The following is a 13,617-nucleotide window of genomic DNA, read 5'->3' on the forward strand; positions in this document are numbered from 1 at the left end:
TGATATTTATGCGTTACAGTCATACCTCAGCGATAAGGTGGTTTCAATTATAGTCCACCACAATAAAGTGAATATCACTATCAAGTGAGTCACTTGAACTTTTTGGTTTCCTAGTGCATATAAAAGTTGTGTTTATACTATACTATTTAATCTATGGGATGTGCAATAGCACTATATCTACAAAACAATGTACACATCCTACTTTAAAAAATATTGGTAAAAATGCTCACTATCTTCTGAGTCTTCAGCAAGTCATAATCTTTTTGCTGGTGGAGGATCTTGCCTTGATTTTGATGATGGCTTACTAATCAGGGTGGTGGTACCTTAAGGTTGGCATGGCCATGGCAGTTTCATAAAACAGTAATGAAGTTTGCTGCATGGATTAATTCTTCCTTTCATGAAAGATTTCTTGGTAGCATATGACGCTGTTTGAGAGCATTTTACCCATAGAACTTCTTTCAAAATTAGAGTCAGGGGGCTGGGATTATGGTTCAGCGGTAGAGCGCTCGCCTAGCACAGGCGGGACCCGGGTTCACTTCTCAGCACCACATAAAAATAAAGGCATTGTGTTGTGTCCTTATACACCTAAAAAAATAAATACATATAAAAAATTAGAGTTGGGGGCTGGGATTGTAAATCAGTGGTAGAGTGCTTGCCTGGAACATGCGAGGCATAGGGTTCAATCCTTAGCACCACATAAAAATAAATAACTAAAATAAAGTATTGTGTCCAACTACAACTAAAAAAATTTTTTTTGTTAAAACTTGGGGTCAGTCCTCTCAAACCTGCTTTGTCAACTAAGTTCATGTAATATTCCAAGTCCTTTATTATCATTTCAGCATTTTTTTTAAAGAGAGAGAATTTTTTAATATTTATTTTTTAGTTTTCGGCGGACACAATATCTTTGTATGTGATGCTGAGGATCAAACCTGGGCCGCATGCATGCCAGGCGAGCACGCTACCGTCTGAGCCACATCCCCAGCCTCTCATTTCAGCATTGATCATAGCTTTTTTGCCAGGAGAGGAAAACACGTTTTTTTTTGGCTTATCCTTAAGAACATTAAATTTTATCATGTGGGGTTGGGGTTGTGGCTCAGCAGTAGAGCACTCACCTAGCACTAAAAATAAATAAATAAAATAAATGAATTGTTTCCAACTACAACTAAAAAAATATTTCAAAATATTTTATCATGTGATTATGGCAATTCAGTCACATCTTCAGACTCCCCTTATAATTCTAGCTCTTTTGTGCTTTCTACCACATCTGTAGTTACTTCTTCCACTGCTTTCATCTACCTCAATAAAATTAAAAGGGCTGAAGGGATGTAACTCAGTGGTAAAGCACTTACTGAAGTGTACACTTAAAATATACAAATTTTATGTTATATAAACTGTTTTAAATCTGTTTAAAATAATTATATGCCAAGGTTGAAAACGGTATGTTAAAATGAAAGAAGCCAGGGCCAGGTGCAGGGGCACATGCCTGTAATCCCAGTGACTCAGGAGGCTGCGGTAGGATGATCGCAAGTTCAAGACAGCAAATCAGTGAGGCTCTGTCTATATAGAACCTAGACTATAACAGCATTGACACTGGAACTGAGAGGCCCTGGGTTTCACCCATCCACACCAGGCAGTGGACAGTGAGCTGAAAACTGGACAACAAATGTCACCCACAGCCACAGCCCTTTTTAAATTTTGAGGGTCTAGCTCATTTCCCCAGACTGGTCTCAAGCTTGCAATCCTCCTGCCTTAGCTTCCAAGGAGTTTGGATTACAAGTGTGGACACCACCCCAGCTATGTTTCATTTTTTTAAAAAAATATTTTTAATTTTAGTAGACATATAGTAATTGTACATGTTATTAAGATGCAGTGTGACATTTCAAATACCTTTATACAATGTAAAATGGCCAGGTCAGGGAGTTGACTTATCACCTCAGACATGTCATTTTATTATGGTAGAACATTTAAAATCCTAATAGCTATTTTGAAATATTTAATGATAGTTGTCAACTATAGTTATCCTACTATGCAATAGAACAAAAAAGTAATTCCTCTTATGCAGTTGCACCTCATTGTCTATTTTCCCACTTGCTTTCCTTCCCCAGGTCTTCCCAGGCTATGGTAATCATTATTCTAGTCTCTATTGTGCAACCACCTTTCTCACTTCCACATACAAGCCTCAGAGTGTATGATATTTAGCATAGGTTTTTAATAGTGGTTGATGTGCTGAAAATACACAGAAAGGTAGCATGAATGGAAGCAGGGTTATCAGCTGGAAGGCAGCTATCCAGAAGAAAGATAAAAGTGGCTTGCCAAATTGGCATGAGGCCGGTGGGGTGTGGGGGACAAGACAAAAAACAATCCCATTTATTTGAAGGAAGTAGCAACAGGATTTGCTGATGTATTGGAGATGAGAAGAAGATGCCGTATTTTCTTGACTAGAAAAACTGAGATGTGGAAAGATTGAAATTAAAGAAGATTTTGGGGAAAGTGCCAGGAGATCTATTTTCAACATGTTAGAGAAGCCCATAGCTGCCCGGGGCCAGCTTTTTTGTTTTGTTTTGTTTTCAATTTTATTTTGTTTTTGCAGTCCTGAGGATCAAACCCAGAGTCTCACATATGCTACCACTGAACTACATCCCCAATCCTGAAGGATAGATTTGAGTAAGCATATTGGATATCTAAATCTGGAATTTAGGGAAGGAGTTCTCAAGTAAAGATTGTATATAAAGCTAGGAGTGGAGGCGCATGCCTGTAATCCCAGGGACTGGGGAGACTGAGACAGGAAGATAACAAGTTCAATACCAACCTCAGCAACTTAGTGAGGCCCTAAGGACTTAATGAGACTCTATCTCAAAACTAAAAAAAAAAAGAGAACTGGAGATGTGGCTCAGTGGTTAAGCATCCCAGGTGCAATCCCTGGTATGGTGGTGGAGGAGGTTGTCTTCCAAAACAATAAGAGTTTTTTTCTCCTAAACTGGATTTGTTTATTTATTTTTAAAGATATATATATTTTTAGGGGCTGGGGATGTGGCTCAAGCGGTAGCGCGCTCGCCTGGCGTGCGTGCGGCCCGGGTTCGATCCTCAGCACCACATACCAACAAAGATGTTGTGTCCGCCGAGAACTAAAAATAAATATTAAAAATTCTCTTCTCTCTCTTTCTCTCCTCTCTCACTCTCTCTTTAAAAAAAAAGATATATATATTTTTAGAGATGGACACAATATCTTTTTTATTTTATTTATTTATTTTTTATGTGGTGCTGAGGATAGAACCTAGTACCTCACAAGTGCGAGGCAAGTGCTCTACCTCTACCAAGAGCTATAAACCCAGTCCCTCCTAAGTTGGATTTAAAAATTAACTTAAACTTTCCCTGCCCCCAAAGAGAATAATATATTAATTTTCTTATATTTCAGGATCTTCAAGATGAAGTTCAAAGGGAAAATGTTAATCTACAAAAACTACAGGCTCAAAAGCAGCAAGTACAGGAACTCCTTGATGAACTGGATGAGCAGAAAGCTCAGTTGGAGGAGCAACTCAAGGAAGTCAGAAAGAAATGTGCTGAGGAGGCCCAGCTGGTAATGTCTGGCTACTTATTGCTGCCTACATCTGTACCTGAGTTGTTTTTCCTGGCTTAAAATGAAAATATTCTCTACTTTTGTTATTATTCTCATTAAGTGGCAATCTCATCAGCAGTTGGCATATGAGGGAAATGGAGTAAGGTTCATCAGAAATTACAGGCTCTCTTTAGTGGAAATAGAAGAACACTGTTGTAGAAGACAAAGTTTTTCCAGATAGTTGGGAAGTAAAATATCTATACCTTCAACTCTCCTCTATACTTTCCCCAATTACCCTTTTCTGCCAAAACCATACATTAAAAAACACCAAAATAGTAAACAAAGAAATAAGTACATTATTAACATTTTAATGACAGCTCTTTTTTAATTCCCCTTTCTTCTTATTTATCTCCATGTTATAGATCTCTTCTCTAAAAGCAGAAATAACTAATCAGGAATCACAGATCTCCACTTATGAAGAAGAATTGGCCAAAGCTAGAGAAGAGCTAAGTCGCCTGCAACAAGAAACAGCAGAATTGGAGGAGAGTGTGGAGTCAGGGAAGGCTCAGCTGGAACCTCTTCAACAGCACCTACAAGATTCACAGCAGGAGATCAGTTCAGTAAGTCTTTGTAAAGCAATAAATAAGCCCAATTGGACTGTCAGCTGACCTCTTAGTCAACTTTTGATCTTTCTCCCTCTGCCTACTTTATTATTTATTTTTTGGTTATTTATCTAAATAGGTTTCTTGTCGTCAGTTACACATTAAAATTATATATCCTGTACATCTCATGCTGGAGCAGTGGGTAAGAGTGTGGGCTTTGCATTGAGATGGGCTAGGTTTTTAAGGGCATAACAGATCAGTGACTTACAGTAAATTTAGAGTTGTAAAAATGTAATAATTCTATTTTAGAACATTTCCATCTCTCTCAAAAGATCCCTCATACTTATGTTTAGTCAGTCTCCATTCCTACCCTCAGGTAACAATTAATCTGCTTCTTGCCTCTATAAATTTGTTTTATTGTATATAAATTTTATCTCAAATGGTTTTCTTTAATTAAAAAAAAACAAGGAAAAAAATATTTTAAAGAATATTCATTCATCTAGTAGCATTCCCAGTAGGATAACTATTTGGGGTTATTCATTTATTGAGGACCAACCTACACTGGGACCAGAACTGCCACTAACTAGATGAATCACCTTAGGATCAGATTCTTTGTCTTTAAAATTGGAGAATTAATAAAACACCAACTTCTGAGGGCTAATGTAAGGATTAATGAGGCAAAAACCCGTGAGATATTTTAGTATAGTGTTTGGAACATACATGCTCAGCAAGTGTTGCTTACTTTTATAAGTAATAACCTAGTGTCTTATTGTTCTAATTTTGAAATCGGTTTTTCTGTTTGGGAAAAACTTTTATTTTTTTAAATTAGAAAATTGTTTCTTCTATAAATAAATTTGGGATTTTATGGTTGGTCCCATGTATAAATCCTTTGCTTTTTCATTTCTAGCCTTTACTACATGGAGAATTAACATTTTAGTTATCATGATAGTAAGATGGTTGGTTACATAAGAACATAGAATTCATGTCATTTCCTTCTTTCAATTTGAACTTGAATAAGCTGAGGCCAAGGAAATTATGCTTACATAATCTTTAAAGGAGCCACATTCATCCAGGTCTTCTAAAACCCCTTTCAGTATTCTTAATTATTATATATAATGAATTCCTCCTTTCTCTGCTCCCTCTTATCTGGAAGGTGAGCTTTTGGTGGACTTTGTTATAATAATGGTTAAGATTTTTTCCTGCACATTTATTTATATGTTGATCTCTTCTAGTAGATTTTCCTTTCTGTTCTAGGAGCTTACACAGTTTTTTGGTTTTTTTTTTTTTTTTTTTTTGTTTTGTTTTTTTAATCTGTCGCTTAGCACAGTTCTTATTTCAGTGTAGGTCCTCAGTAATAAGATAACCCAAAATAGTTTCCCTGGTTGGTAATGCTACCAGAAGGATGGATATTCTTAAAATAGCTTTTTGGTTTTTTAAAAACTCGTTTGTTGAGGTAGAATTTATATATCATAAAATTCTAAGGTTTTTTTTTTCAAAAATGATTTTATCTAAAGGGTTTTTTAAAAATATTTTTTTAGTTGTAGATGGACAATACGTTTATTTTATTTATTTATTTTTATGTGGTGCTAAGAATCAAACCCAGTGCCTCATACATGCAAGGTAAGTGCTCTACTGATGAGCTACAATCCCAGCTCTAATTCTCAGGTTTTAAGGGTATAAATCAGTGATTATTCAGTAAATTTTGAGTTGCACAAGCATCACAATCCAGCTTTAAAATACTTCTTTTATTCTTAAATGATCTCTCCTTCTCTTTTTTTTCAGTCTTCAATCTTTTTTTAAAAAAAGAGAGAGAGAATTTTAATATTTATTTTTTTTAGTTTTTGGCGGACACATCTTTGTTTGTATGTGGTGCTGAGGATTGAACCCGGGCCGCACGCCTGCCAGGCGAGCGCACTACCGCTTGAGCCACATTCCCAGGCCCCAGTCTTCAATCATATAAATTAGCTTTCTGCTTCTTACATATTTGTCATTTTTGGATACTTCATATAGATGCAGTCAAACAATATGTAATCTTAAGTGATTTTTTAACAGCATATTTTTGAGGTTCATCTATTGTGGAATGTATCGTTGATATTATGTTTCATTTTATTGCTGAAGATATTCCATTATATATTTAGAAACTATTTCATTTATTTAATGTCCCAGTTAATGAACATTCTTTTTACTTGTTGACTATACTGAATAATGTTGCTGTGAACATTCACCTACAAGTCTTTGTGTAGGTGATTTTATTTCTTTTGGTTGTGGAATAGCTGGCTATGTTATAAAGTGGTGCTTTACTTCTTTACTTTAACATTAATAAACTGTTTTCCAAAGAAGCTGCACCATTTTATACATATACCAGCAGTATATGAGGGGTCTAGGTTCTTCTGTCACCAATACATTATAGTCCTTCTAATAGGTGTAAAGTGGTATCTCATAGTGTTTAACTTGCTTTTCCTTGATGAGAAGTTATCATTTGTCATTTGTTGAGTGCCTTTTCATGTACTTATCAGCCATTTTTTTATCTTCTTGGATGAAATGTCTATTAATGTCTTTCATTCATTTCAAAAATTAGATTGTTTGTCTTTTATTATTATAAGTTTCTAGCATGTTCTGGACCTAATTCCTTTATCAGATAAATGATTTACAATAATTTCTCCCAATCTTTGACTTGTCTTTTCGTTTTCCTTTCTTTGACCTTTTTAGAAAGGGGGCTTCTTTGAAAGGAAGGAACATAAACAAGTAAAGAAGATATTAGAAATCATTATTGAGAAAATAAAGCAATGTGTATGAGCCATACAAAAGAAAACCTAATTTTGGTCAAGATTCTATTAATTGTCTCAGGCTAACCCTAAGGATTCTGTTCTAAATAAATTGTTTGATAAGCAGGTATTTCCTCTCACTGTTTCATCTATATGATGGGTTTAATTTTAATTTCATGGTTTTAAAGTTGTAGTGGAGCATGAAATTGATATAATGATCAGGATAAAAAAATTTTTTTAAATGAAATACAGGGCTGAGGGTGTAGCTCAGTAGTAGAAAGCTTACCTGGCATGCATGAGACATGGTGCATTAATTATAATCAGGATAAGTACAACTTCATGAAACTTGTTTCACTAATATGTGTGTATATTATATATATATGTGAGGGTATGTATCTACTCACATCATATAAATGCATGTGTCTATGTTATGTGTGTGTGTGTCTTTATGTATACATATACACAGACAGATAAATCCAAATGTGTACATATACCTTTACTGCATTAAGATGTGTAATTGATTTATTTTTATGGGTTAAAGTAAAAGAGTTTATAAGCCACTGCTCTATTATTATATAAAGGTTGTATGCTGTGTTTTATAAATGTGTAATATTTTTAGATTGTTTAAACTCAAAATACGATGTTATTTGGTAGATTATACACACACACACAAACACACTTACTTATAACCACTGTTCAAATATATAAAGCACAATACTGATGTTCATTCAGTGAATATATTAAACTTATAGAGTGCATCGTTATGGTTGATGTTGATGTATATAAAACAAAACTTGTAGTTTCTAACCTCAAAGAGCTCAAGATTGTTCATTAAAAAAAAAGTGCAGTGAATTAGTAGAAAAGGAACAAAGGACAAACAAGATGCTAGAAAAACTTAAGTGCTATGATAGTAAAAAATGCATTGTGCTGGGTACTTTTATGTACTTAATTCCTCATTTACATAGACTTTTGCTTTTTAAAGAGTTCTTTTGAATTTTATCTTTTGAGCCATACAACAATCATCTGTGAAGGTAGTCATTTTTCTGTATAGATTAAGAGAAAAACTGAAATTTGAAGAAGTTGCTTTGACTAAGGTCACCCAAGTAGTAGAAGATGACTAGATATGCACCTATCTCCTAAACCAATGTAGTGTTCTTTCCCTGGGTATAAAAGACCTGTGGAAAATTATAGATTCCAATTTCAGTAATTTAAAAACCCTATGGGGAAATTAAAATAGAGGGTACAGAGAGGCTTGATTTATGAAAGATCATTAAGTAATTATTCATTTTTATGTTTGCTAAAAACAAAAAGTGGCATGGTAATAAATGAAGGGAATTCAAAAGTGATTTTTAAAAATTACAGTGTATGAAAAAATGGAAATTACCCAGTAAAATTCCATCTATACTTTTTCAATAGAAACTTTTTGAATCTGACTTAATGATTGTTATTTTTTAAGAGAGAGAGAGAGAGAGAGAATTTTAATATTTATTTTTTTTTAGTTTTTGGCGGACACAACATCTTTGTTTGTATGTGGTGCTGAGGATTGAACCTGGGCCGCACGCATGCCAGGCGGGCACGCTACCGCTTGAGCCACATCCCCAGCCCCTATTGATTTCTTTGAGATATTTATAAGTTTGCTTTTTGTTATTGTAAATGTTAGTATAAACATTGCTGGTGGGACTGCAAATTGGTGCAGCCAATATGGAAAGGAGTATGGAGATTCCTTGGAAATCTGGGAATGGAACCACCATTTGACCCAGCTATCCCTCTCCTCAGTCTGTACCCAAAGGACTTAAAATCAGCATACTACAGGGACACAGCCACATCAATGTATATAGCACCAGAATTCACAATAGCTAAACTGTGGAACCAACCTAGATGCCCTTCAGTAGATGAATGGATTAAAAAATATTGTGCCATATATACACAATGGAATATTACTCAGCAATAAAAGAGAATAAAATCATGGCATTTGCAGGTAGATGGATGGCATTGGAGAAGATAATGCTAAGTGAAGTTAGCCAAATGAAGTTAGCCACTATGAATCAGCCTCCTTATATCAAAAACAAATGCTCTGATATAAGGAGGCTGATTCATAGTGGGGTAGGGAGGGGAAGCATGGAGGAATAGATGAACTCTAGATAGGGCAGAGGAGTGGGAGGGAAAGGGAGGAGGCAGGGGGTTAGCAAGGATGGTGGAATGTGATGGACACCATTCTCCAAAGTACATGTATGAAGACACGAATTGGTGTCAACATACTTTATATACAAACAGAGAGATGAAAAATTGTGCTCTATATGTATAATAAGAATTATAGGGGCTGGGATTGTGGCTCAATGGTAGCGCGCTCGCCTAGCATGCATGAGGCACTGGGTTCGATCCTCAGTACCACATAAAAACAAAATAATGTGTCCGCCTAAAACTAAAGATACATAAATAAATAAATGTTTAAAAAAAATGTAATGCAAAATAAATAAAAATAGATGTTAGTATTTTGTTCTTCTATTCATGGTCCCATATAGCATCTAGCTTTTATAATATATTACAATTTATTGAATTCTGTCTTATGGATCTTATTATTGTTCCAGGAGTATAAATTCATTTGGATAATGAAATCAAAAACACTTTGAGGGCTGGGAATATAGCTCAATTGGTAGAGTGCTTGTGTCACATGCACAAGGCCCTGGGTTCAATCCCCAGCACCATAAAAAACAAAAACAAAACAAAACAAACCACGTTGAGCTGGGTGTGGTGGTGCATGCCTGCAATCCCAGTGGCTCAGGAGGCCCAGGCAGGAGGATCACAAGTTCATGGCCAGCCTCAGCAATTTAGGGAGATGCTGTCTCAAAATAAAATAAAAATAAAAATGACTGGGGATGTAGCTCAGAGGTATAACATCCTGGGTTCAAGCCCTGTACACCCCGTCATAATAAGAAAGAAAAAAAAAAATACATGCTTCAAGTGTTCTTTATTTAACATGCCCAGCACAACTTAGACAATACTTTCTAGGGCTCTAACCCCATTTACATAGTATAGGACCCTTATCTTCACTCTCCTTTCCCAGTAGAGTACAGCTGCTTCCAAAGCCTTGTCTCTCCCTCAACTTCTGTATCTCTATTATAAAGTACTGTCACTGAGTATTCTTTTTCTCTGTCATATTGCTCTTTCCTTCCAGTACTCTGGCCCTTCTTTTTCTAATTCTGCCACAAAATACTGCTAGTTCACAGATTCTTTGCGATTTATAAGAATCGAAATTCTTGGGAAATTTCAAAAAATACCCCAACAAAAAAAGAAATCATGTGTACTAGAGAGAGATTACTGAAATCTTTCCTCTAAGTCATGCTATATTCCCAGAGGATTCTCCTGGTGAAGAGCAAATTTGTTTTTGACCAAATCTAAGGATATAATTATTTTATGTTGCATGTCTTTCTACTAATAAGTTGTTTTGTAATTTTACTTTGTGTTGACAGATGCAAATGAGACTCATGGAAATAAAAGAGCTGGAAAATCATAATAATCAGTCAAATTGGTGCAGTAGTCCACACAGCATTCTTGTAAATGGTGCTACAGATTATTGCAGCCTCAGTACGAGCAGCAGTGAAACAGCCAACCTTAATGAACAGGTTGAAGGCCAGAGCAACCTGGAGTCCGAGCCCATACATCAGGAGTCTCCAGTGAGTCTAATACCTTCATAATCAACTTCAGAAAAAAAGATGGATGAAATCAAACTTTTGTTGGCATCATACCTAATATAAATATGTTAGTATGCCCTGAGGACTATTGAGATTTCGTTTTTAGAGGCAGAGAGTGAGTTTTGATACAATAAGACTCACAGCTTTAACTAGTATTAAAATGTAATTTCATTTATTTTTTAATTTATTTATTTGTTTATTTACTTATTTATTTTAAAGGAGGTTACTGGGGATTGAACCAAGGAGCACTTTACCACTTGAGCTACATCCCTAGACCTTTTTATTTTTTATTTTGGGACAGGGTCTCACTAAGTTGTTGAGGCTGGCCTCAAACTTCTAATCCTCATGCCTCAGCCTCCTGAGATTACAGGCATGCACCACTTGCCCAGCTCTTGAAATGTAATTTTAATGGCTTGTAGAACATATTTAAAAAACAATACTTCTAAAGGAGAGTTGTTGAGAATTTATCTTACAATAAGCAGATGCTGCTGCACCTCAACCTGACTTAGATATTAACTTTTAAAAAAAATTTTTTTAAGTAGCTGAGGGGATAGCAGTGTGATAAAGAGCTTGCCTAGCATGTGAGAGTTCCTGGATTTGCCCCAGTACTGAAAGAGAAAGAAAAAAAAAAAACTAATACCAGAAGTTTTTTAGTTACTCTCATTCAAAGCTGAAAGTAATTCTTTATTATATAATATTATAATATTGAGGACATTGATTTTTACTAGTTATTTAGATTGTGCCAACTATATGTGAGGGCTATAGAGATAAAGTATCTTTAACTTTTTCCTTTAAGCAGCCTATAGTCTAGTAGCATGACACTGTGTTAAAAGACTGATAAAAGAAGCATAGTCTTTTCAGATAGGACAGCTGAAAGGCACTCAAAAAAGGTTTTGTAGGGAAAGCTTTGGCAAGTAAATAGGGTTGAGCAAAGAAAAAGGTGGTACATTCCTGTCAGAGAATCAGTATAGCATGGATACAAGTAGAAGAAAACATCTGTTTAGAATCATGAATCATGAGAGGTTTTGAGGACATCTTGTGATGGTGAGGAAGATATTAGCAAGAGGTAAGTCTCTCTCCTAGTGGGCATCTGCATTTTCTTAAGTACTTTCTCAAAACACACATGTAATATATTCTACCCCAAACTTGCTGAAGTAGTTTCTGAAATGGAACCAGGTACGTGTATTTTTAAAACAAATTCTATGCATGATTTTGATGTGTGGATCAAACTGGAAAAAAATTACTTATAGATCATACCTGGCCAGAGGATAAGAAATTTAGCTTCATCTTGAAGCATTGTGGAATTTATCTTACTGCCATGAGTAGCCATTGAAGAATTTAAAATGAGAAATAAGATGATTAAATTTACCTTTTAGAAATGGGGGAAGTGGAGAGTGGGGCTGAACACATAAAGGGGCTATTGAGAACCTGTGAGAGTTGTTTTAGCCTAAATTTAAGCAGTTACAGAAGGAATGGTGAGAAGACGACAAATTTAAGAGGTATTAAAGATGTAAAACTTAGGGCTGGGGATGTGGCTCATGCTGTAGCGTGCTAGCCTGGCATGTGTGGGTGGCGCTGGGTTCGATCCTCAGCACCACATACAAATAAAGATGTTGTGTCCACCGAAAACTAAAAAAAAAAAATATTTAAAAAATTCTCTCTCTCTCTCTCTCTCTCTCTCTCTCTCTCTCTCTCTCTCTCTAAAAAAATGTAAAACTTAGAGACTTCATTATATTTAGACAATGAAGTCATAGATACATGATTTAATATTCTTTTAAGCACGAAAGTCAGATTACTGGATTATCCTTTAAACACATCAAACTGCTGGTATTAGTAAGACTTTTTACTAACGATCTAAATCAAGAAAACAGTGAAGAGTTGTTGAAGAACTTTTAACCAGAAAGACCATTATAAGATTCACATTTTAGATCTCTTACTTTGGCTACTATAAAGGAGGGTAGATTGAAAGAGTACAATATTGGAGGCAGGAAGGCAGGTGGAAGGCTACTCCTACAGTCTGGATCATAGATGATGATTATATAATGAGTGATAGTGACTGTCTGGATGAAGAAAAGGAAAAAGAAGAATTTGAGAAAAAGAGGTAGAAAGAGCAAGACTTGGACTCTTATTTTAGCTGAAGGATAACCAAAATAGGAAGTGGCTAAAGATGACCTGAACACTTCTGGCTTAAGTGACTTTGATACTTGATGACACCATTTTTCTAAGATAGATTATAGGAGAAGAAATCATTCAATGAGTATATTATGTTTGTCTTTTTGTTGTTGTTTTTTAATAAAGTTTGAGTTTCCTTTGTTAGTTTTCTCTGCCAGGTAGAAAAGGACAATGTAGTCTGTAGCAGTAATATTTTATAAGTGGGGTGAAGGGGATAGTTCAGTGGTAGAGCACTAACATAGTGAGGGCAAGGACCTGAATTTGATCCCTAGTGCCACTTCAAAAAAAAAAAAAAGTGTGTGAGTGTATATGAAATTTTATGTATTTACTAAATCATAAATAAATGTTGGGGCTGGGGATGTGGCTCAAGCGGTAGCGCGCTCGCCTGGCATGCGTGCGGCCCGGGTTCGATCCTCAGCACCACATACAAAGATGTTGTGTCTGCCGAAAAACTAAAAAAATAAATAAACAAATATTTAAAAAAAAATTAAAGTATATTTTAATATAAAAAGTGTCTATGCATATGTATGTGTATATTTATTTGTTTGTTTGTTTATCTTGTAGGCAAGAAGTAGTCCTGAAATATCACCTGATGTGATTGATGAAAATGAAGTGGTAACTGCATCTGTTAATGAGAAAGTTTGTCCTGAATTTGACAATGACAAACATGCAAAAGAGGTAAATAATTTTATATTTAAGTACTCTTATCACTAATGTGTTAAATGTTCTTTATGACTGCAAAAATATAATATTTGTTATTTTAAAGCATGGGTATGATTTAAACATGCATTATTTTATTTTAAAATGTTGTATTTTAAAACCTTGGTTCC

General features: G+C 35.2%; 1 protein-coding gene across 7 annotated transcripts in view; it reads left to right on the plus strand.

Moving 5' to 3' along the window:
• Positions 1-13,617, plus strand: part of EPS15 (epidermal growth factor receptor pathway substrate 15) — a 127,197-nt gene that overhangs the window by 83,284 nt on the left and 30,296 nt on the right. For all 7 annotated transcript variants that reach the window (XM_081306407.1, XM_081306411.1, XM_081306413.1 and 4 more), the window contains 4 exons: positions 3,416-3,577; positions 3,979-4,176; positions 10,394-10,597; positions 13,352-13,465. In XM_081306407.1, the coding sequence (XP_081162533.1) occupies positions 3,416-3,577; positions 3,979-4,176; positions 10,394-10,597; positions 13,352-13,465 (678 nt within the window). The remainder of the gene's footprint in view (positions 1-3,415; positions 3,578-3,978; positions 4,177-10,393; positions 10,598-13,351; positions 13,466-13,617) is intronic.

This window comes from Spermophilus citellus (assembly GCF_964194105.1).
Source record: "Spermophilus citellus genome assembly, chromosome: 9".
NCBI lineage: Eukaryota > Metazoa > Chordata > Mammalia > Rodentia > Sciuridae > Spermophilus > Spermophilus citellus.